The 24,685-nt window shown below is 34.3% G+C and overlaps 3 protein-coding genes across 5 annotated transcripts in view; 2 read left to right on the top strand and 1 right to left on the bottom strand.

The window, feature by feature from the left end:
• Window positions 1-7,103, top strand: part of LOC136979400 (E3 ubiquitin-protein ligase KCMF1-like) — a 50,121-nt gene extending 43,018 nt beyond the window's left edge. The window contains exons 6-8 of one of the 3 annotated variants that reach the window (XM_067275349.1): window positions 2,065-2,395; window positions 3,387-3,870; window positions 6,355-7,103. In XM_067275349.1, the coding sequence (XP_067131450.1) occupies window positions 2,065-2,395; window positions 3,387-3,870; window positions 6,355-6,372 (833 nt within the window). In that variant the 3' untranslated portion in view covers window positions 6,373-7,103. Of the gene's footprint in view, window positions 1-2,064; window positions 2,396-3,386; window positions 4,129-6,354 lie in introns of those variants that run through there. The other 2 variants (XM_067275350.1, XM_067275348.1) reach the window with 2 other exon arrangements.
• A 94-nt stretch (window positions 7,104-7,197) lies between these two features.
• On the bottom strand, window positions 7,198-9,936 carry LOC136979399 (hemocyanin B chain-like). The gene is made up of 9 exons (XM_067275347.1): window positions 9,676-9,936; window positions 9,382-9,608; window positions 9,083-9,303; window positions 8,615-9,011; window positions 8,417-8,545; window positions 8,205-8,345; window positions 7,949-8,135; window positions 7,656-7,876; window positions 7,198-7,522 (listed from the first exon to the last, which is right to left on the bottom strand). Exons 1-9 carry the CDS (start codon window positions 9,866-9,868, stop codon window positions 7,331-7,333), a joined length of 1,908 nt encoding a protein of 635 aa, XP_067131448.1. The 5' UTR covers window positions 9,869-9,936; the 3' UTR covers window positions 7,198-7,330.
• An 8,620-nt stretch (window positions 9,937-18,556) lies between these two features.
• Window positions 18,557-24,198, top strand: LOC136979358 (uncharacterized protein B0416.5-like). Its single transcript, XM_067275300.1, has 10 exons — window positions 18,557-18,715; window positions 21,105-21,263; window positions 21,772-21,985; window positions 22,755-22,831; window positions 22,900-23,037; window positions 23,106-23,222; window positions 23,395-23,547; window positions 23,620-23,780; window positions 23,859-23,917; window positions 23,993-24,198. The coding sequence occupies exons 1-10, from the start codon at window positions 18,638-18,640 to the stop codon at window positions 24,157-24,159; spliced, it is 1,323 nt and encodes a 440-aa protein (XP_067131401.1). The 5' UTR covers window positions 18,557-18,637; the 3' UTR covers window positions 24,160-24,198.
• Window positions 24,199-24,685: the final 487 nt, after the last annotated feature.

Here is a 24,685-nt window from a genome sequence, read left to right as displayed (position 1 = left end):
TAATATAAGTAATTAGGAATAAGAAGCACATATAAGCTATAAATTATTACTTCATTCATAAAAATGGCAAACGAAATACAGTAGTAGAGAGGTTGCAGCCAACGTTTGCAACACGAAAACGTGTACGTCGAGCATGATTCCACTGACGTTTCAAACGCCATTGTCAAACTTCTAGACTTACAGGAAGGTGGCGCTGAATGTCTGATGTACATGTTTTCACATTACAAATGTGAGATCCGAAATTTTATTGGATTTTTCTAAATTCTAATGAAACGAACAACGGAGTTAGTGGAAATTTTTATAACCCTTCTTCCCAAAGAGAAACATTCTCACGGTGTAACAACTTAAAGTTTATAGTTAACGTTGCGAATTTGTCATTTGTTTTGGTCCCGGGAACACCTATAACCTTAATCGCCTACAACAATCGATCACCTGACCGATTTTCCCAGACTAAAGCTATAAAAGATGCTTCCCCCCAGGAGAGTCTCTTATCGAAAGCTGGACTAACGCCATCGCAGATTGTCCCGAAGAATTCACAAAGTTGCCATCGCTCCAATCCTTAATTACCAGTGTCAAATGCGTTCAGTCACAAATTTTTATAATTGTGCAAATCTTGGATACCTATGAACAATTCTTGGATATCTATGTGCCATTAACGAACTCAAATTGCCATGGAAACCTACAAAGAGGTATGAAACAACCCTGTAAACTCTCTCTCAAGCCCCTGTGCATTTTAGCGTCGAAATTAGTATTTATAAGTCTTGTCGATTTTGATTATTCTAATAAATCTTGTTTTATTTGTTGTCCTCTTTGACTCGAATATTGCTTTTGCCTTATCGTCGACCCCATATCATTTCCCCTCTACTCAGCCGACAAGAAGAGTCCCGACCCTCAGGACCGCAAATAGTAAACTAGCCATCTTGACAAGTGAACAGGTCAGCAACCTGGTGCCGGAAAGGGAGGTGACGACTCCCTCCTACCTCCCCAGCGGTTCACACAAACGTCGGCCTCAACCTCTCTAATATCTCAGTACTCAAATAATTTGGTATTTGAATACAAATTCTGGAAAAAGCTGCTTGGTACTCAACTGAACAAACATGACCCGCAAGAACAAATTTTCAATTAATAACATATTTTTATGCTAAAAATAAAAAACATGAAAATGTTGCTGATACTTCTGATCAAGATCAATAAAAAGCCTGAGATGATGATGATACTTTGTAAAAAGAAAACATCATTGTTTAACTAAAATTAATATTAACACATTAATTGTTGATTGGAAATAAATTATCAATTGCTTTAATAAACATATTTCTCTTAATTATGATAAAGAATAGTATACTTCTGCTAACTTCTGGGGTGTAACACTATGTTTTGCATTAGTCCTTTGTTTTGTATAGCACAAATTCACATAACATGGCACTTTTTGGAATGTATCTACCATGTTATACAAGGGATACCTGTATGTATGTATGTATAGCATCACTAGATTTTGAAAGCACTATCCTCTATGGGAGAAAACATTGAATCATGCATATACTCCATCCTTCTTTCAATTGTCCACAGCTTCTTTTTTCATTTGCTTCATCCATTGGTCCCCCTCCATGGCCTCCAGTTTCATCATTAGAACTGAACATTTGATAAAATCATTGTTTTTCTGTTTACAGTCTGATCTGTAAGAATTATATTTAAAATATATAAAATTTTTGTTTAAAAAGACAGTGCTCAGTTTTATATGAAATTATTTTAAATATAATTCTTATTATGAATGCAATAAAAATGTAGCTGTTATTAATAAATGTTTTATCAAAGATGTAAAAAAATTTATTGGCGTAAACAGGTGTTGACACTATCAAATATAGTAAATACATTGAAATTCAATGTCAAGCTTCATTTAAAAATAAATTATTTTAAGTTATAAAAGAAGGCTTATATTTTATTTAATTTTGAAATAAAAACCTAAAAAGCTGTTAAATTTTTAAATTATCTATTAATTGAAATTTTTTTTTGGTGTATCTAATAAAATAGTTGTTTAACAGTAAAATGAATTTTTGATTTTTACAGAATTGCTTTCTCAACTGTCTGGAGTGAGACGGACATCCAATCTTGCTCAGTCATCAACTGCATCCACCACTACTACACAACTTCAGCAACTCCAGATGCAGTTACAGTTAGAACGCCAACAAGCTCAGGCAGCTCGGCAACAGTTAGACCGTCTCCCACGGAGACAATCTCAAATTGGAAGCGGAATGGTTACTGGAAACTCAGGTGCCTCTTCTGGTGGAACAGTTGCTGGTAGCAGTGGCGCTGTTCTTTCACATTGCACTATTGTCCTAGAGCCCACGCCTTCTCCTGCAATAGCTTCTTCTGCATCATCACAATTTTTATTATCTAGGTATTTGAATAGTTTCATATTTTGACTTCAGTATATTTTAATTTGAATATTTTTCAGTTACACTGAGTTTAATGTGATATTGCTGAGAACCAGAAACTAAATTGCATGTATATGCATAATATATACTGTATAAATTTATTATGTAAACTTTTCTCTGGTATCTGATTTATTTTTAAACATCTTCATGTAGTAACTGACAAGTTTTAGTCAGTCAGTTCTTTAGTTGCTAGATTTAAAAAAAAAAATTAAGAGAAACAAATATATTAATGTAGCAATTCTTGTTTTCACTTTTCAAAAACGTAAAAAACATGAAAAATTGTTCATAGTCAATAATACCCTTGTATTAAGACAGACACAAGAACAAAATTCTTTTTGAAGTGTCAGTTCAAACGATGGTTTGCCGAGTAATTTTCATATGTTATCTATCATATTTTAGCCTATTTGACTGTTAGAAATAATGAAGAAATTTCTTAATAGTGCAGAAACATAAGATTTTAGCGTAAAAATATATTTTGTCATAGGTTCCTCACAATGTTTAAAACAGTGACTATTAAATTTATTTTGGAAAATACATCATATTGTGCAGAAGAGAGAAGTATATTAAAAATCAGAATGCTAATTATCCTGTGAAATATTTTTTGTAGAAATAACTGGCTAATTTTTCACTATCAGTATTATGTTACCGAAAGGTTCTGTATAAGGTTCTTCCTAAATATCAGTAATGATTTGAAAGTATTTTATCACTATTTTGCTCTGTTAACTTTATTTTTATACTTACTTAAAAAATGGAGCAATATAGTTGCAGAAGTTCTTAGGTTTAAGGCAATTGGAATACAAAAAATTTAATTTTCTAGCTAAATTGTATTAATTAGGATAAAATGTTCTAATAATTTTGTTGAACCCTAAAATATTAACATTATTGGAATATATTTATAAATGCAGAAGTGTTTGCTTTTATGCTTGTGTTAATTTTTATTATTTTTTCATACAGATGTATGGATCCTTCTCTTTCCGAAAGTGAACAGCAAAATTTGGAAATAGAAAGTGCTGATCGTAGTTTATTTGTTCAAGAGTTATTATTGACTTCATTATCTGAACAATTTGCAAATACTCCAGATTGGGATGCCATTGGAAAGAAATTAGGTCTTCGTTTAGGAAGTGAACCCAGTGAATTTTCTTACTTGCAATCAGCTGCTATTGCAGGTGTGAATCAAGATGAGTCTGTAGATGAAATTACAAATTCAGTTTCACAGGATAGTGTGCAATGCAGTAGTATTACACAGCAGAACCAATCAGTAACTTCACAATTACATCAAACACTGGGTCAGCCGTCTCAGATCAACCAGCCGTTACGGTCTTCAGGCACATCACGCAGGTCTCCAAATCTGGGATCTTCCTCTTTAAGGCAATCTGGTAGAAGAGGAGGTGGCAGTGGTACAAATTTGCAATTGAGTGGAAATTCTCAGTCATATAGGGTGGGTGCTCCTAGTCACCTACAACAGTTGCCGACTAGAGATGGACTAAGCAGTAGTCGTAATAGATCTACTACTGGGAGGGATAGTGGTACTTCACCCTCCGCTGCTCGTAGGAAAGTTGTAAGACAAGTAGACGATAGGAATAAATCTAGTGAACCTCCTCCGCCACATTGATATGCTTCTAGTTTTGGAATAAAAGGATATTTCTTAATGTTTCAAACACTATATGTGTTCTAGTATCACAATTTAGTCACTTAATTTTCTGTCCAGTTTTGTTTTCTTTATGCATAGAAATGATCAGTTCAAACTTTCTAGTTAAAGTATAAAATTTATTAAATATGTCAGGTTTGTGGTCATTTGGCTGCCACTGGTGATGTGATTTTTTTTTAATTTTTTCCCCTTTCCTGTAATTGAATTTAAAAACCCCACATATTTAACTTTATATGGATTATAGTAGTCTGTTAATTCCAGTTTGACGGTGGCCTCTTCAGCAGATTAACAGTTTTATTATTTCTCTTGAAGTTTATATTTAATGCCAATCTTGTTGATACAAATAACAAAAATGTTTCAATAATTCCTAATGTTTGAATATGTGTAGAATTGCATATGAATTGTAAAAGCCTGTACATAGTCTTTGTATGCAAGAATATGTGACATGTTCCTTAGGAAACACTGTGCAAAAAACAATGAATGATTGTGTGCATGGCATAATCAAATAACGAAGATTGATTGCATCATACTGCTTGAAATGCTGATAACTGCTTTACAAAGTTAAATGTATTGAAACATTAATACAGTCTGTGTGTATTTTCTAATTTTGTTTTCATTATTTATCTACATTTTTACTTAAAAATTGAACTTTTTCTTATTTCTTCAATTCTTACATGATTAAAATCTAATTTATTTTATTAAATAATAGTAACATTCTTAATTTGCCACTATCATTAATAATGACATTTCCCCTTTGGGAATTTTGTTTGATAAACAGTTATGACATTAATGTCAATAATTTATCATACTGTTTGAGATTTGTTTAAAATTAAATGCATAATACTGATTTATTAACACATTTCTACAAAGGACATAGTAAATATTTTTTAATACAGAAGAAATAGAAAAATTTATTTATTTATTATTTTTTTTTTTGGTTTGTTTAAATACTACTTTTAAAAAGTTAAGTTATGCCTTTTAAATACATTCTAGATTAAAAATATTACCTTAAATTATATATTATATATAATTTATGTATAAATTTTAAAAAAATTAATTTGCCTAATTTTTATTTTAAATACTTTTTTGCATTTTAGTATTTATTTTTAGCATGGATACAATTTTCCTTATGACATTGGCTGCAAGCAATGAGGAAACATGATTTTGTATTAGTGGAATTATTATTGTGTGTTAAGCTGTTTTTGAAAATTACTACAGTATCTAAAGTATCTTATGTAATTTTATTTCAAGCTTCAAGGCCTTTCTTTTTTTTTAAGTTGATTAACAACTAATTTTAACTAGATAAAAATGTCTGAAATATGAAAAAGTTCAGTTTTGTTATCATTTCTATAATAATTGTTAGAATGTTACTAACAGGATGCGTGTATGTAACCTTAAGAAAAAGATCCTTATTCTAAAAATATAGACTTGAGCATGCTTAAATTGGCAAGCAATGCTTGAAATTTGGAAAATTTGAGAAGCTAACATTTCCCAAAACAAAATTTTCTAATTGCATTTATTGAATTAAAGGAAAAATAAAATGTTTAGTATATGCTACTCACATGTATTATCTTGACAAGTTTCATTTTATCATTAATTTATATTATCTAGTCTTTTCTATTATTTTGAAATGTATACGCGTGTCACGTATGTGTATGTAACTTTAAATAAGTTATTATTATATTAATTTAAATCTTTTTATTAAAATTTTTCTATTGTGGAAACTCAGATTTATATCTGTTGAACGAACCCTGTGTTCAATATTTTTATTGACACATTAAGATATAATTAAAATTCTAATACTGGAAACGTATTTATGTAACATTAAAATGCGACATAAACATTTCGTACGAAACCTTATTTATTTTCCAGGTATATTGCTATTGCATAGATTGTCTTTTTTCTTGAAGTAAACCAAATAAAATCTGAGTTAAAATTTTAACTTGCATGAAATCTGGAAGGTAATACATGTAAAGCATATTTGTTTCATAATCTGTCATTTAATGATTTTTGTGAATGAGCATATTCAAGCAGTGTGAGGACAAATTTTTCGCTTCAAAAAATAAGTCTGTATGTTGTACGGAGTGCTATTGTGTATGCTTCAAGAAAGGAATAAAAACCATTTGAAACACTGGTGTTAACTGGTGTTAATTTAACCTATAGTTATATATTTAAACAATATTTAGTTATATTATTTATTCCCAATCCTATACATAAAAAAAAAAACTTGTTCCATAAGATATTATTTCTTGATTATAATATTTTTTGTTTCAGGACAATGAACCAGTTTGAGAAAATATTATGAGGATAAGAATAGCAAAAAAAAATTGTCCAAATAAATTATTGGAAGAAGAAATAAACTAAATATATTGACAACTAGAAATAATGGTAAAATCCATTAAAATAACTCCTTTGTAATATATTAAAACAAAGACTTTTTATATACAGATTCTGAATAAATGATTACATTTTTTGGATAAATTGAAGAATTCTGAAGATTTTATTCTGAAAAATGCATAAGTTCAATTTATTTAAAAATATAATTCCGAAGTTCATTGAGAGATGGAAGGGAAAGTAATAGTTGTCTTTAGTGAGTAGCGATTTTTCAGTTTTTTAAGAAAAATGAACGTTCAACTTTATAATTTGAGAATGAATTCTGAACTTTTAACAGTACTTAGACAAAATTTAAAAAAAAAAAAAAAGATCGAAATTTTTGAGTTATTGTGAACTTTGAATCTTTTTGGAATGTTTTTTAGATGTCTCAACATATCCAATGCACTTGAACACTTGTCTCAATCTCCAGCATATCCTGTCACTTCGGATAAGACAAATTTTAAATTAGTACCCTTATCTGGGAGAGAATTATCGCATATTTTTTTCAGATTAATCTTCTTCAGGGAATTCCTTATCGATATCTATACTACTCGGGTTGTTAATACAAAGTTAATGCTCTTGAAAGGGTTGTAAAATAATAATTGTAAATAGCATGTCTAAGAATAAATGCTGAAGTTTAAACTTTTAAATGTGGTCTGCGTAATAATGCATTTTATCTTAATATTCACCAGTTAAAGAAATACTTTAACATTCTTTGTTATAGTAATTTTAATAAATACTAGGTAAATTTTCAAATTTATTTTTATTCTTTCGAAAAGTTACAATTTAGTATTTTCATTTTATATAATATAGTTTTTATCGAGTGCTATTCTCCAGTGATTTTAATGTTCTCAAATAATTGTTTTATTATTATTTTTTAATTGTCGTCGTGCACAATGGTAATAATAGTGTCGGACATGTTGGGCAGGAGCCATTCTGAGAAAGAGTTGGCTTCGATGCGACGATCGAATGGGAAACCCATAGCTCGTCTGTCAGGATATAATTGATCTTTAGCACCACAGTAGCTCACTGCATCCACGCATAATCCAGTTTGGCCTGTTTCTCCGATCTGCAAATGTATAAGCTCGTCTTAAAATTTGTATTCATTGTTTTTGTGTATAACGAACGTATCGAAAGTCCCACGTGGCACTCAACGTTTCGTATTGCAATGGCATAGGTTCGCGTATGGATTATTAACTTACCGCATCGTCCAGCCAGTCTGTTAGCATAACGAAGAGGTGGAAGTCCATTCCTCTAGAGTTGCCCTTAGGAAGTAGTAAGTGTTGAGGCCATCCGCAACTACAGTATTCACTAGCACTCGAATGTCCTTTTCCTTTCAGAAGTTCGCTGAAGGTTGACTCGTTAGACAATGTTACACTCGAATCTTCAGCTTTGCGTACAATTAAGTTAGATCCCGGTTGAACTGTATAGAGAATGGTGTATGTTAGTTAACGAATTTCGTAATTTAAGCAATTTTTATGGTAACTTTACGTGCCATCGTAATTGAATTTGTCCAGCTCGATCATCAGGGATCGCAGATTGTTAATAGTTATCTCGTTTCCGAGTTCATCGTAAACGGGTGCTAAAAAGATACGCACAGTCGATGGTCTCACTCTTGCTGATTGATTCACCACGTGGATTTTGTAAGAGAATTCCTCGTGAGTCAGATGTGGCCACCTGATCTAGAAATAAAATATACTTTTACTATAAAAAATTTATTATATTAATCGTTTTATATTAACGATGAATACCTTGACCACAGCGTTAGTTCCTAAGGGTAGAGAGTTTGTTATATCTAAGAGACCAGAGACGAAGGTGGTGTGCACTTTATGAGGGTCGGTGTGTTTGGTTGCCAGTGTGACGTTTCTTACTTCCATACCGGTAAATCCGAGCTTAATGAAATTTAAAATTAGTTAAATTTATCCACGTTTTAACGGAATTTTATTAATTTCAATAGTTTTACCTGATGCTTGTTGTAGGGAGGTAATTTGTTTTTGTATTCCTGGAAAATGTTATCGATGAATCTGTGCCAGCGATAGAAGATTGGATCTCGAAGTGAGGTGGCGGTATCGCTCATAACACCTGGATTGGTCTATAATTGGAAAATTAGCATTGAAAATTTGAAATTCGATTGTATATTTTCGTTTTTATCTGAACTTACAATGTATTTTCCCGTAGGATCTTGAATGGCAGCCATCATAACGTGACCCCAGTTGTGTAAACTGCCATAGAATTCTTTGTTGACAGAATCGACACTAGCTTCCACTAGCGATCCGAGTATGTCGATGCCAAAGGTTTCCGTTAGTGCAATTTCTCTGCCTTCGTCGGCTGTAACGTATCCTCGGTGGATTCCCGATAATATACGATCTCTCCATCTTTCCAAATCTTGGACCGATACTTCTTTCATGTCTTGCAACTTGAGACCGGCCGGGCGACTGGCGTATGGAAGACCGTTGATGATGGATGTCAAGCGTGGAGAATATCCATCCAGAGCTTCGTGAAAGTTGTGGAAAGGTATCATTTTCGGCAAGTCGTTGGACAATCTCTCGCAATCGTAACTGGAAGGTTTGACGTTAGCTGTAGTGCAAGTATTTCGTCGCAATTATTAATTTAAGAAAAGATATCTTACCGTGCACACATCTGTTGATGCATGTAGTAGAAAAGCTCTCCCTTTCTGTTCTTTATTTTATGAGTTACTTTAGCATCCCACGTTGCTGGATACACCAAGTGCCAATGCCAATGATGAGCATTCAGACCAATGTCTTCTCTGTAGTAGAACAGACGAAATTCGGGATCTTGTACTCGTTGATCGTGTCTAACAGATGTCCTCCAATCGACGATGATCTCTGTCTATAAATTGAAAGTAAATATTCTGACGGTGTTGGCTTCATTTCTATTTTTTCTCTAACAAAGCAATTCAAAACTTACTCCAACTTCAACTTTTCCAGCTTCCTGAATCTGGTTGAAGGCCGCGTGCAGAGTTTCGACGTTAATGAATTTGTCGGGGAAGATCTCCTGGATCGGGGGTAAAGTAATACCCCTGCAATCTTCACGGTGAAGTATGGCGACGGAAAGACCGTATATGAACAATCCTTCGTTGAGATAATCACGGGCTTGATGGCACAGGTCCAGAAAATCATCGAAAGTCGGAGCGGCTGTAAAGTTTCAAACGTTAGAACATTATCAAATTGGACATAAAATACGCGTAACACCTAAATTTACCGAGCAGCATCTCGTAGAACACTCGGGCTTCTTCTAGGTGTTCCTTGTGGAAACACGAAAATAGCTGTCCTCGTCCGAGTATCCCGAGATGTTTTTCTCCCCTTTCGACGATCCTGCTGAATTTATCCTTTGTGTTCAAGTTCACAAATTCGAACAGGGACAATATTCTCTTTTGTACGTTCGTAGGAGCCATGGCGGAGAGAGGGACACCGTGCAGACTACACTCCAGGGATCTTACCGGACCTCGGCCCGCCCTTTCGTAGGGTCTTTATATAAGCTAACAGCAACCCTTCCGAGAATTGTTTATCTGTTCGATGCGTTAATTTAATTTTTATATAGTAACATTCGTAGGAAGTTACCTCTCTCTCCTATACTAATTATATACGTCGATATCGTTAAAATTATCTTTCCGAGGGGCATAACAGGAAGCGATAGATTATTTATATAGACAGGAAACTCGGTAGTGTTTGAATCTGAATTCTGAAGTGATCTCGTCGTTAATTTGTCGAAAGGGGTGAAGTACTGTACGTGCCGTCATGCAACAGGAAAATTAATTGGTTGTATTAAATCCAAATGTCAGCCTGTGTAAGTCGGAAGTTGTTCTAGAAATATAAATTCGAATTCAAGTGCAAAAATCGATATTAATGTACTTTAAAAAATAACCTATTTTGGGTGTTAAATAATCGATTTTTATCATCAGTTTGTTGTCTGATTCATTTCAATTATTCGATCTATTTATCGATATTTGTAACTTCTGTACGAATTAATATAAGTAATTGTAGAAAATATAATAGAAATATAAAGACGTAATACAGGCCCGGTGTGTAAACACTTAAACGATAAAGGTTTATTTTACTCCGAATTGATCCTCGTTCAGAATGAAAATCGCCACTTTATTGATGTAAAATTATAGCACATTATTACTATATTAACTTTTTTATTTAGAAGCTCTGCTATTCCGGAAGTAAGATTGTTACATCTGTTTTCATTGGCAACTCAATTCGTGCGTCATAGTTTTAAAATTCGGACTTCTCTAATAGATGTGAACGTTTCAACGTAGAAAATGTTGGAATATATTTAGGTTGCATAAGCAATTTTATCTTAAGTAATACGCTTTCATCTCGACCTGGATAAACCCGATAACAGCTCTAATAAATGACCAAAAACACCAAATTAAACGTAGTAGCGGTATGACGACATGGAATAATTGCAAGGACACTTTTTTTAAATTTAAATAGTTTATCAGTTACATCAGTTAAATTACATTAATATCCCGAAATATTTTTTTCTGTTAAAAATATTTCTCAAAATTATTTTTAAAAATTTATACGCAATATTTTTTTTTCGTGATTAAGCTGCAGGTTATTTTTATTGACAAAATTCTGTATATAAAACTGTGAACAATGGGAACAATTACTCGCGATTTAGGTGGATATTTCACTCGATTGTGTATTACATTTACTGGTGTACGCCAATTATTCAGTTTAAAGATGATGATTTGTATATAAAAGTTTTGAAACGGGTTATAAATTAGCTCGAGTAGTGTAGTCGTATCTCGAACAATTGCGCTTAAAACTCTCTTCGTCGTCCTGGTTCCAGCCAAATGTCAATTATGAAATTATTAATAGTTTATTTCGTTAGGTAAATTGTATTTTCGGAGTGAAATTTTATGGTACGAACATATTAATTACGTAGTTTAATCTGGTAAAATGAATGCCGGTGTACAGTCTAAATGAGCTTTGGTGTGATATTTGAGAGAACGGGAATCACCCTACCTATGTAAGACTTCACAATGATCGTTATGATTTACTATGGAGGACGGAAATAGCTGTAGATGGATCAACCTTGGAAGGTAATGTCGTATCGCGACATCAGATCATGCTGTAAATTTATTAATATCTATTCGATAGTAGCTTTCGGTACTCGACACGCGCGAACCCGAGACCGATTATCTCAAATATTTTCGTGTTTATACAGAAATTTCTCACTCCTTAACGAATCAGTTTTACTCTTTCATATAGATCTTTTACGTAATTGTCGCGTTAAATGATTTTGAAAGACGTAGTGCCTATTTTCTAGTTAGTTCCAATGGAATAAAGATAGTTTTTAATCAGTCCAGATGAACTATAGCTACTACATCTGTAGTGTGCAGAAACGCGAACATAAATACAGTTAGCGACAATGCGCTAAATGAAACAGCGTTAAACGAGATCATTTTAACCCGAAGTAAATGGGAAAGGAAACGCGACCAAAAATAAACAAATTTTACTTAGTTATGTAACATGTTTTTATATTAATTTGAATAATATAACACACAAACATACGCGCACACGTTAATCGAGGAAGCGCTAAATTATACCAGTGTTTGTGTACAGTTTGGATTGTCTGAGTAATATTAACATACGTCGCGTGTTTAAATTCGGATGACTTATCTTTCCGCCATTAAACAACAATCAAAGAATGTCTTAGATTATGCTTGAGTGACATAATTACGTACGATATACTTAAATGTTTACGTAATCGTGCATATTTTGTTAGAAAAACAGAATTTATGTTCTTATAAATAAACCATATCAATGATTCTCCCAAAAAATAAATTATTGTGTAAAAAGATTACAGTCAAACCCGGGTTTTCGAACTCGATTCGTTCCTAAAAGTTGTTCTAAATCCGAAACAAGTAGTCCTGGCCGTCGAATTTTTTTAGAGTCACACAGGTCATGATCATTACCAAATTTTATGTAATTAAGACAATCTGCTGTAAAATGTACCTGACATTTGTGTGAAAAGCGATGAAATAAGGCATACCGATACGCTAGCAACATTAATATGATACAGTAACAATGGTTATGCTATAAAATGGCATAACATCGCAGCAAAGTTTAAACTATGACAATAATTTGACTAGTCCTATATAACATTTATTAAAGTAATATGCTATAGTGACGTAGAAACTTGACTATCGCTGTCACCACTCTTTTCTAGTACTATCTTCTGTTATATAGAGTAGCAAAATACTATTAATGTGTTTTAACAGAAGTGATTACTGAGTAGAATCGTAGGCCTACTTTGACAAAACCGAATGCGCTGCACAAACATAAAACCTAGGCTATTGGTTGTTTACATATAACAGGAGGTATTAACTTACTAAATGGAAACGTACTATGACAATATGGCATAGCAACATCTTGCGGAAAACACTGAAACTTGGAAGCGTGTAACTTACTGTATTGTAATATTGTATTTAAACTTACGGGCTTACATATATTGTATTTATATCTATTATATGTATATATATTATAATATTCAGGCAAGAAGTGGTTTAATAATTACCGTATTGTGTCAACAATGCCTACCATAAATTTAATACAAAAACATTGTTATACTAATATTTTCATAAATTATAAGATGTATTAGTGTACTTTTTCGTTATCTTCTAAAGATAGATCGGTGTTTTCTATAAGTTGGTATACATCTTCCCAATCCATTTTCATTATTACTATTGAATACGGTTTCCACGATAACGCAGAAAATTGCGCGAGTGATACAATTCGAATTATATTTTCTTCATACTTGTGGACTTTCCGCGACTTTCGATTCTTGTATTGTTTTTTGTACTGAATATAACACAATTGATTAGATATTTACCGAGTTTCTACGAAATCCAGATATATTCTATCATTTTTCTCACAAGTGATATCAAAATAATTGTTTTAAAATAAAAGTAAAAGAAAATTGATATAATTCAATAGTTTTATTTTAGAATCTCCTATTATAACAACACAACAATCTGATAGAACGGCGTTACAGAATCTACTTGAATGATGGTTTCATTATCAAAGAATTGATTTCGATGACTATAGTCTACTGTATAACAAAATTATTAAATTGTAATGTATCTCGCCAGTACCGAACAATTGTCTGCAGAAAACCATCGAATATACAAGTCGAATAAATCTATGAAATAATTCATTGTAATATATCTATTAGTATTAAGTTAGTAGATAGCAAGTTACACAACTACTTAAAAGGGTTTTTTTAACAAATGGTGCGTCTGTAATGCTCTAACTCCGACAAGAGGCCAGGGATCCAGATGATATCTGTCGGTATTGTTGTGTAGTGGGCGATTAATTATCAAACAGGAGGATGTGATTCTTGTTGCAGATTGCATCTATTTACTGAAGAGGGATCGCAAACTTATCGAAATGCATCTAATAAAAAGAATTTGTTAATACACATCTGAGTGATTCTTGGACTCAGTCAATTGTTAGAATTAGAAGGACATTGCAGATGCGCCAAATTGTGGAAAAAAAGATCCCTTTTACCAACAAACAACCATTTAAAAGAATGGTTGTGCTCCTTACATCGTTGATTGTTGGTTACAATGATATTAAGTTATTTTTATAAAATAATTCTGTTAAAATCTTAGATCAGAATTATATGTATTATTCTGTATAATATATCTCTTTTTGTAAAATCTAAGGACTGAAGAGTGGTCATTAAGACCGAAATGAATCTCCTTCAATAAAAACTATATCAACAACTAATGCTTGTGTGATGTGTTACCTAAGAAAGCCAATAGCTTTTAATACTTTAGTCTACAAAACTAGTAATTAATGGTTGTGTTTGTTCGTCTCTACACGACAACGCGACATGTGGGCGATGTGCCGAGAGGGATGTCTACCGGAAAAATGGGAATGCTTCCCTTCTATGGGAAAAACTCTTGTTTACGTGTTACAAACGGGAAGAAAGCCGAAAAACTCCAGGTGGCCAGGTCTGATCCAGTGTTCGATGGTTTTATCTACTAGGCCACTGACGAGCAGGCTGTGTAAATAACTGAAAAATCCGATAGATAATGTTAATTTTAGCTTAGTCTTTATTAAAAGTAGATAGTAGTTTCTGCATTGAGCTTCGACCTGTACTTGACATCAATTTTTCTCTATCTCTAGATGATTTCTTGAGATAGCGAAATATGAATTACGGAAGATTCGAAGGTTAAGCTGGAGGTTCTATTTTAAAAATATTAAATAATGATTTTTAAAAGTATTTAAAGGTCCATAAACGTGTTTCTCCGATTTCTTCGTTGTTGCCAAAATTTAGTGAGAAAGCACTTAAGATGAGTGCGTGGATGTACGAACCAAAATTATGAGATGTAAACGTGCCATCTCGGAAGATATTGATGAAGAAATTGAACTTATTAATAGACTGAAAAAACACATTCCTCCACACAGAAGATTTGTCAGGTTTAGCTGGAGTTAAAGCGAGAGAGAGAGAGATGTATTTAAATTAGTTTTAGTGGTAAGAATTTCGTGAGACATTAAATATTTTTTAATGTATGTCAACAAATATGTTGTGAATTTCATACAGATAGTGCAAACGTTAGGGCCTAAGTTCGACCTAGAATTTTCTGGACAAATCCAAGATGGCTCGGCGCAAAAGAGAGAAATTCGAAATTTCGTTTTCGGGCTTTGCTCTGTTGCGGCGAGCCTCGCTTGAAATTAAATTAAAATTACGGCATTTAAAATATTGCTTACGATTGCTTGAGGTAAGTAACCTTAAACCCTCGACCGTGGGACGCTTTGTCTATTTTTTTGTATTGTTACAATACTGTACTGTACAATTATCCACTTACGAAACATTCCCAAAAATTTACGTCGATAAATTTTTATTTAATTATCTGTTTCCAAGCTTTGCCCCCTGGAAAGTTTTCGATGGCCCACATGCATAATGTAGGCTATTGACAATTCCATCTTTTGTTACGTTCGGATTTCACAAAACGACGAAAAAAGTTAAATAGTATTGATCAAGCAACGAGCCAATAGATCGATTGAAAAATAAACAGTAAATATCAGAGGTTTGACAGTAGTGGATGGAAAAAATCGAGGACCCGATAACTTCTGTTAGTACGAATAACCCCTGTTCTGCTCGCAATTTGCTTACGAGCGATAAGACAATTGCAAATTATTCTATACTCATTGGACGAATCTAAGGTTTTCCGCCGCCAGCTAGGAGATCCCAAATTCCGGAATAGTTTTGGACTTGGCTAATTTGCGCCGGGCCATCGAGGTTTTCCTGGAAAATTTTGGGGTCGCTACTGTATCGGGTTCTGAACACAACGCATCGATGGATAGAAGCTGTAGAATTCGGGTTTGAATTCGGATCGAATCGGAAATTCTCGTGGACAGCAGCCAGTCTTTTATACCAACTACCCCATTGTGGATCTGGGCCAATTCCAGATAAAGAAAAAAGTCTGATTGAATGGGCATGGCCGGTATTATTTTTTTCAAGAATGTTTACAATTGCAAACATTTTAATTATTTGTAAAATAAACTGATCTTATATTAATATTTTATATGAATTAACGTTTTCTTTAGTCAAAAATTTCAGAAAGGAGGAATCGACTTTACCACTCGTCTTCAGAACCTGGACGTAAATAGATTCGACTACACTCGCATATCCGTCTTAATAGGCTATCTCTGGGCCTACTTAAACAACTGTCATTTAAATTCTGAAAGACATCCAATAAATCTGAACTTTCGTTTAGCAGGAAACGTGTGAAGTCCCAACGAAACACTGTTTCGGAGAAGCGCTTCGTTGGCATCCTTTCAGATATGAACGTCAACATAGATACGAGCTTCGACGCTGATGCAACCAATAATTGATAAACTAGTGTTGTAAAGGAATTCTGTAAACGCCATTTTGATCGATACATCCGGCTAAAGTATTAAAAATACCTGAATGTTACCAGTATATTTGAATTATGCTTCGTTTGATCCTTGGCACACTCGAACTGGATCGATTGTACAACGTTTTCAAGCTAGTTTATAAGTTTGTTTTCGTGTTTACGCTTGAAAAAGAACTATAAATTAGCTTTCCGTATACAAACAAACTAGCTTTTTTTATTTGTCTGTATAAAACGTGGACGATCCGTCTTCTGGGATGAATTTCTATGGAAAACTGGGCCCTATTTAGTGAAGAAAACCCGAAAAATTCCACGTGGCCAGCCCGCAGGCCAGGTGACAACCCACGACCGACAAGCGTTATGTGGTTTTATCCACTCGGCCACTGATGGGCCATAAAAAGCTTTGAATAGTTACGCTGGCTTTATAAGCTTGTGTTACTCGTTGGCATCCACGAAGAACGAGAAAATCGATGTAAGACGATTCTGATACATTGCAATTACCACATTTCATTGGAAGGATTTTAAGAAAATGGCCTTAGAGCATTATGATAAGGCGCGAAACACTTTCAGAACTGCTCAAACCGGAAAAATCGAGATGGAAAACGGACTCAAACGTTCACATCCTTAGTGGTGTGGAAGATCAATGACATCGTCGCTGCCGTAACTCTCGACGCAATTTATATCCATTATGTTTTTCAATATAAATAATTCGTGCTTTTATAATTTATATTTATTACGCCAATTATGAATAATGCAGATAAGGCGAGAGATTATTACCTCCACAAAATAAACAGTTTTTTGCTGATATTCGTTAGTCAATAAGAGACCGGGTACTATTCTGTTAACTACACCCCGGGAACAGAAAAAAAGTTTTATTTATATTTTTATTTAAATTTACTTATTTCGGAAATCAAGTTAAATGCAATATATTCGATTTGAGGAATTTTTTAAACGGATTTGTAAGTCTGTTCGATTGGTTGGCGCAGATTTTTTACGTAAATTTGACGTATTCTTTAGAATTTCTTGTGGTAAAACCCGAAGAAATGAGTCAATTTGACGTAAAAATGTTCAATATTTCAACCAATCGACAGGCCGAGAATGAATTGAGCGATGAGTGAAAAGACGTCGTGTTGCTGATCGTTTACTTACATAAGTGTCGCATCAGTAACACCGGCTTAAAATAATTTACATATCAATATTTGGAATAACCTAAATTACGATGGGGTTTCCATATTCAAACTGTGTTAAATAAATAATGTTAAACGTAACCCTTTGTTCCTTATCATTACTTGGTGTAATTTTACAATCGTAAAAATGTTGCAAGATAAATTCTAAAAACAAAATTTGTTCTGTTCTACATTATATTATATAGCGACTATTATAGGAACCATTCTTACATAGCCACAACTTCCGATCCATCTAATAGATTATGAATAAAAATCCCAACCTAAAGACGCAGCCACCAGAGCGGTGGCTGCGTCTTTAGGTTGGGACCCAAACCGAATCCGAACGGTCAAAAACCCAGAAATTTTCTTGGGGTCCGTCCCTCACCATCCGACTACCCCATTGTTGGTCGGATGGCGTAGGACCTCGCAAGGGTACAGAATTGTGGGCCGAACTCTTAATGGGCTTGCTAGAAAGAGGCCCTCTTAGTGACCACGGGGCGGAAAGAGTTAAAAACCTCAAAGGCGCAATGGGCCTTTCGGAGGGCCAGCCAAAGGAGTGATCTACTCCAATCACCATTGTACCGGAGACATCCGAAGGGATGTGAGTTCTTGCTGCACGTGTATTGTGAAGAAATACAAAAGGTTTTCCCATTTTTACGATAAATATTGATAATACAGTCTTTTCTTGAAAACACAATGGGAAAAAATATTATATAACTCGTGATCCGCCATCTTCAAAGCATAATAAACATGTCCTGTCATTCCAAGATTTCAAAAGGATCAGATAGATTTAGCGGAATCCCGAGATAAAGTTTATTTTTTCAACGTACTTTTTCATAAGGCGCCATATTGAAACATTGTATTATCCTTATCAACAATACAGGTTATCGTCAATTTCAAAATAAATTTATCTGTTTATCACTATTTCTAAATCAATAATAGGAATGAAGTATCTTATTTGTAAATAATGTTTTTTCCTGTATTTATTTAAATGATTTCATTATAAATCCAATTATGATGTCAGCTTCTACAATAACCAATGAAATTAAAGAAGGAATTACTATAAAATGAGACGTAAGTCGGGTGGTCTGTTTGTTTATCCACTTCAATTGATATAATGAGTGCACATAAAGTGTATGGAAGGAGATGGTTCGTCTTATTGACGATAACTCTGTTGAATGTTTCGAATACCGAGGTGAGTCATCTTAATTTTTCTAAAATTAATACAGCACGTGTTAAATTTTATTGTTTCTGAGAGTTACCTTCTTGCATTTGAATATAAATCTATAAATCTTCTAGGTATAATTTAATTTTACATTTTTAATGACTTTCGAGTGTGCGGTTCTCGTATAAATGTATAGGATTTGTTACTTTATGACTGTACAGGGTGGCCGAAATGTCGGTTAGCCATTCTCATATTTACTAATTTTGTAGGAGGAAAGCACAAATCTAAACACATATTTGTAAAAATCTATTCGGAATATATAAAGAAAAATTTAGATGTTGTCAATGCTGAATAAAAATAGTTAACTCCGCCCTGTGGGCACTAAGAGGGTCTCCTTTAGCAGGCCCATTATATGTTCGGCTAGGCCCACAACGGGGCGACCGGGTGGTGAGGGACGGAGCCCGACATAACCGAACGGACCTCCCCCAAAAAATAATTCCTGAGAATTTCTCGACCCGTCCGGATTCAATCCCGGGTCTCTCAGAGCGGCAAGCTGCCATTTTAGCCGTTCTGCCCGTAGGATAACGCGCCACTGGTACTATGCCTGCCGGCTATAGTCCAAGTGTAAAATTACTTAACAGTAGTTTAAGTTTACGTGATGAAAGCGAAAGCATATATTACGCATACTGCCTTACTTGATATAGCTCTGGGCAAATAATTTTTGCCAGCCAGTAACGTGATTTTGAGACCGCCCTACTTGTTTCAGTCCAATAGCTTTCTTCTATTCGTTCTGTAAAGCTCTGCCTACTGTCTATCATTTACAATAGTTCCGCCTATCGGATCGATGATTGGTTTATATTTATGAGTGACTGTTAACTATATCGCAGTTTTCTGTAGAACTGGTTCCTATTGGTTATCTACTGTCCGTAGAATTGAGCAAAGCAGTTAAGTGGTGGCCTGTATTTTCTTCGCTGGAAGGATGTTTTATCGTTATTGTTTGTCAATTTTGAGATGAAATGTAATAAAAACAACATAAAAACATTCAAGCTTGATACTTTTCGTGTTAAAATATACTCTTAAAATAATTCTTTCATCAATAATAAAAGCACACGCGCTTTCACACGTCACGACTGCGCCAAGGATCAACTACATAAGAGCTGAACTTAGCTGTGACTGTGAGTTGCTTAACTTTCCCGGCAACATTTGAAACTGCGTTTGTGGCGCTATCCATTACTATATTTTATTATTATTAAAAACTTTTTATATTTTTAATTATTATAAAATGACAAAAAACTTAATTTCAAGGGCAGAGATGGGTTTTATAATAAAAAAAAATTGTAAATGCTAATAACCAGTAAAATCGTCATTAAGTCCGACCCTAATGAAGATACACACGACCCGCTTTATCTCCCCACCCCATCGACTTTAAAACACCAAAATTTAATCCCCCTAATAAACAAACCTCCCTGCAAAATTTCAGAAATTTTCGACAAAAAGCCCAGTTATTAAGCTTCGAACAGGGTAAACAAAATCGTTCCCCCACACACTAACATCCAAACACGCAGGAAACCCTCCCCCCCGAATAGTTTTTTATTTCTCCACGTTTCAAGGTGTTTTGAGCTCAAAAATGTAAAAATCTTGAGGATCATTTTTTGACCGATCGCCATACTTTTTCTCTGTTATATATAATAGCCGGGAAAGTAAGACATCGTAGGTTGCCGTATCGTCCTTCGCGACAAATACGATGCAGATGACACTCTTGAATGACGAATGGCGAAATTAGTAGCAAAAGGCTTACACTACCCAAAACATGCTAATGGACTAAGACTTTTAAATATGAAGTCGATCTTATAAATCATGTATTAAGATCACATTTATTATTACACCTTGGTCTATAATTTAGTAAGCACCCACCAGAATGAGGGAAAGTGTTGGTGACAGTATCGTGACACTCTCCTAGGGACACTGCAGATGATGTCTAGACTTTTGTGTTAATGTTACCTATGGTTCCAAAATGGCGGCTCGTCTCTGATTCCAGCAAACAGAAGAAAGGAAACAGTAGGGACGCACGTTCTAACCTAACCTATTCTAATAAATTACCATAATTATTACCAACCAAATTATTAGATTAGGTTAGGTCAGATTAGAACGTGCGTCTCTACTATTTCCTTTCTTCTGTTTGCTGGAATCAGAGACGAGCCGCCATTTTGGAACCATAGGTAACATTAACAGACTTTTGTTTATATAACTACATTCTTGTACTTCACATCTTATCTCCCTTGGTTTTTTAGTATGTGTAGTATGTACTGTACAGCTTAGATTAAACTCTGTGTTCAAACCAAGCAGTTCGCTTTAATTTATAGAATATTAATTTATAAGTTCGATATTCAAATTTACTTAACTTTTGTTTTATTTTTAGTTATGGGCCTGTTTTTCTTGCGTATCGACGATTGCTCAACGGTACTACGACGCCAGCGAGAGTCAAATTAGTCTGTTGTCCATGATTTACTTCATATGTTGCATCCCTACGGGAATATTCGCTTTGTGGTTCGTGGATTACATCGGATTAAAGAAAGGAGTAGGTATCTTTTTCATTTAATTCATTAACAATAATGGGTAGAAGAATCATCTGTGTGTTGGATCGGCCCATTTACCAGTCTCTAATTCTAAACTTTTAATTTTTTTGTGGACTTTGTGTCCACTTATCAGATTCTTTATCGGTTTATCGCCGACCTCTTATCAATATAATTTTAGAATTGAGGTTCTACAAAGACCAAGATCAATCATTATTTTTATGTAAGTTCTGTAAACTTGGCACTGAACAATCTGACTTTTTTTTCGGGGAGACTCATTCCTCAAATTTCATACGGTGGCGGTCACTCTGACACCTTAACCGCTTCGGCACGTGGGTGGACGTCACCAGAGCACAGCCCCAAAGCGGCAGACTGAAGGCCATCCGGTCATTTATAAAGGGATCTAGTGTACTTGTTTTTATAGAAAGTAATCTTGTTGATCACCAAATTCAAATAATCTTAATAACAATCTATTCGCAGATTATGAAATGTTTTTTTTTTTTCTAATTGCAGGTATGGCTCGGCGCATGGTTAAACGTAGTTGGAGCGGCTATAAAATTCATGAGCAACACGCAATTCGTAGAACAACAATCAAGATTCAAAATCATCTTATTTGGCCAAGCTGTCTGTGCTTCGGCACAGATGTTCATTAACGTACCAACAAAAGCGGGCGAACTGTGGTTTCCTTCCAACGAGAGAACATTAGCAACATCTGTTATTGCCATGGGTATGATTATTTTATTGGTTAATTTGACAAACGAACTCGATTGCTGTCCATAATAAATATGCAATAACTACATTCAATTCACGAAGATTGGATTTTTAAAACGAGCAGTATTAAGTCTATACAGTCTTTGAGTAATCATTTAGTGATCGCGTGTTTTGCATTTAGAGAGCTTTTTGTCTAGCCCGTCGTAGGTTAAGCCAGATCCAAAATGGGGTAAACGAATGGTGAGCTGCCCGTCATATCCGGAAAGAACCACCCGAAAAATTTCTGGGGATTTTCGACCTATCCGGATTCATTCTCGAGTTTGCCAGGACAGTAAATCGACACCTTAACCTCTCGGCCATCTGACACATAATGGTCGTTTGTTAGAAAAATCAAATGGGAGAAACAATGAACATGATCTGCAAAGATCTGGTATTCCTCATTCACTGCTTATGGTGGCTATGATACCATTACGCATGTACTGTACTATACTATTCTTATCTTCTTCAGAGTTATTCCCCACGAAAGTACTTTACAAGCGATAAAAATAATGATTAATTTCCATTTACTGCATGCTAGATAGCAATTAAAACTGAAATTGCACGGTTCCAAACCCACCAACTTAATTAGAATGATATAAATTAACTAATACCAACTTTGGGACCAATCACCAATTCTTGATTAGATTCCAATCAGATAATGTTGATTGATAATTAAATAAACTAATTTATATCTACAATCTTAAGAATGTATTAGTTAATATCTGAATTTACAAATTTTATTGAAGGGTGTCCTCTCGGAATCATGCTGGGAATTGGAATGGTTCCTGTATTTGTGACGTCACCGGAAGACATTCCGTGGCTGGTAAATGTTTATTTCTCTCGGTATAAAAATAACTACTTTCAATTTCTCAACTAATTAATTAATTACAGAACTTTAGTTCGTGTGTGTTTGCCGTCGTCGGTGTGGTCGCCACGTGCTTCACCATGACTTCGTCCAAACCTCCCACTCCACCCAGCGAGAGCGCGGAAGCACACCAGACATATTCTTTTCCAGCCGCACTTAGAGAAGTAATTAAAATTTTAACACCGGCCGTGAATAATGAAATATAATTACTAATTATTTTTCTAATTTATAGTTATTTACGAATAAGGCCTACATAATATTGTTACTCTTTGCCGGAGCAATTACGGGAGTTTATGCAGTTTTTGTTAGTTCCTTAGAAGAAATTCTACTTCTCAAAGGATACAGCAATGTAAGTGATGACGAAAGTTACATTTAATTGTGTCATTTCTATTTCCTGAAATCCATAAAAATTGCACGTGTGTATTTAGGCACCAGAAATCCTTCAGTATTACTGAAGGATTTCTGGTGTTTTGCGTCATATCTCGGGAATGGACAAACCAAACGTTCTGTTTCTATTCTAGAAATTTTCTGGACTGTGCGTGGTTCTGATGATCTCGTTTGGATTCGTGGCAGGTTTATCCACTGGAATATTCCTAGACAGAACCAAATTATTTTCCATTACTGCAAAAGTTTTGGCAGGTGTGGCTTTCGTTCTTCTGGATATATTTACAGTGGTAAGATTAATACATCTTACAAGACATTTCCAGGATACCGTATGCGAAATTGAGAATGTGTAATGTTTTCAGATTGCGGGATATTCGGACATGCAATACGCAATTGCCGTACTCATTGTGCTGTTCGGTATATTTATTATGTCCGCCTACACCGTAAATCTGGAGTTGTCCATCGAGTGTACGTTTCCGTTGGTGCCGGAAGCTACGAGCACGGGAATACTGTTTATCGTGGGGTAAAATAACCTTTAATTCTCGACTCCTCTTAATTAAAATTAGTTAATGGATCATTTATATTTACAAATTGGTTACAGGCAAATTCATGGCACCGTTTACCTTTTTATTATGCAAATGGGTATCATCGACATGAGATGTGAGTGCTTTAAGAAAACCTTGTTTAAAGATTTTTATTCGGGATTTGATATTAATATATTTGCTTAATTTTCAGCCTCGCTATTCGTCGTAAATGCAATTTTAACTCTTCTGTATTTCGTTTTTGTCGTATTCTTTAAAACGGAGTATAAACGCCTCAAGGAAGAAGAAAGTAGTAAAAATGGGAAGAGCATATTACGTGTTGAACTCGGGAATTCGGTTACTTATGGAACTATTCAGTGACAAGAACGTTTTTAAGACGTTTCCACAATGATCTGATTTGAACTATTTCCACCTCGTGGACACTAGAAAGCCTAGACGACAGGCCGGAAAGATTCGAGTCGACGGACTCGAACCCAAATCCCTTGGAGCCAAGCAGGTGCCTTCAGTACTTTGGCCGAGCCAACAATAAATTATGCAAGTAGACTGGAAGAATAATTTGCAATTAAATTTTAGATCATGTTCGTTCTGTACAGAGAAGTATTGACTGTTGCCATATTTATTTTCATATAATAAACTTATTATTTTTTTATGAAAGAGTTTTATTTTTATTCTGAATTAACAAAACAATTAAAATGAGAAATTTGTTTCAAAAATTTTTACATAATTTTCATGTGGAACAAACCACGGATACAGATTAAATGCATTGTATTTTAAAACGTTTGTTAGATTTCAATTAAAAATGCTTCTCGAGATATTCTCACAATTCAATTTTTATTTATCCCCTTTCTAAGCACCAGAGAAAATAATTGTTCGCATTGTGCCCCTT

This window comes from Centruroides vittatus, unplaced genomic scaffold, assembly GCF_030686945.1.
Source record: "Centruroides vittatus isolate TY-2023 unplaced genomic scaffold, ASM3068694v2 contig_620, whole genome shotgun sequence".
Lineage (NCBI taxonomy): Eukaryota > Metazoa > Arthropoda > Arachnida > Scorpiones > Buthidae > Centruroides > Centruroides vittatus.
This window is presented reverse-complemented; position numbering and strand designations above follow the sequence as displayed.

What these genes read in the sequence shown, in the direction of transcription:
- LOC136979399 (XM_067275347.1), bottom strand. Translation starts at nt 9,868, where the DNA reads ATGGCTCCTACGAACGTACAAAAGAGAATATTGTCCCTGTTCGAATTT. An exon ending in GAACTAACGCTGTGGTCAAG is followed by an intron (nt 8,136 to 8,204) that starts GTATTCATCGTT and finishes TTTTATTTCTAG; the next exon opens with ATCAGGTGGCCACATCTGAC. An exon ending in CAGACTGGCTGGACGATGCG is followed by an intron (nt 7,523 to 7,655) that starts GTAAGTTAATAA and finishes ATACATTTGCAG; the next exon opens with ATCGGAGAAACAGGCCAAAC.
- LOC136979358 (XM_067275300.1), top strand. Translation starts at nt 18,638, where the DNA reads ATGAGTGCACATAAAGTGTATGGAAGGAGATGGTTCGTCTTATTGACG. An exon ending in TGAATGTTTCGAATACCGAG is followed by an intron (nt 18,716 to 21,104) that starts GTGAGTCATCTT and finishes TTTTATTTTTAG; the next exon opens with TTATGGGCCTGTTTTTCTTG. An exon ending in TTCTGGATATATTTACAGTG is followed by an intron (nt 23,548 to 23,619) that starts GTAAGATTAATA and finishes TAATGTTTTCAG; the next exon opens with ATTGCGGGATATTCGGACAT.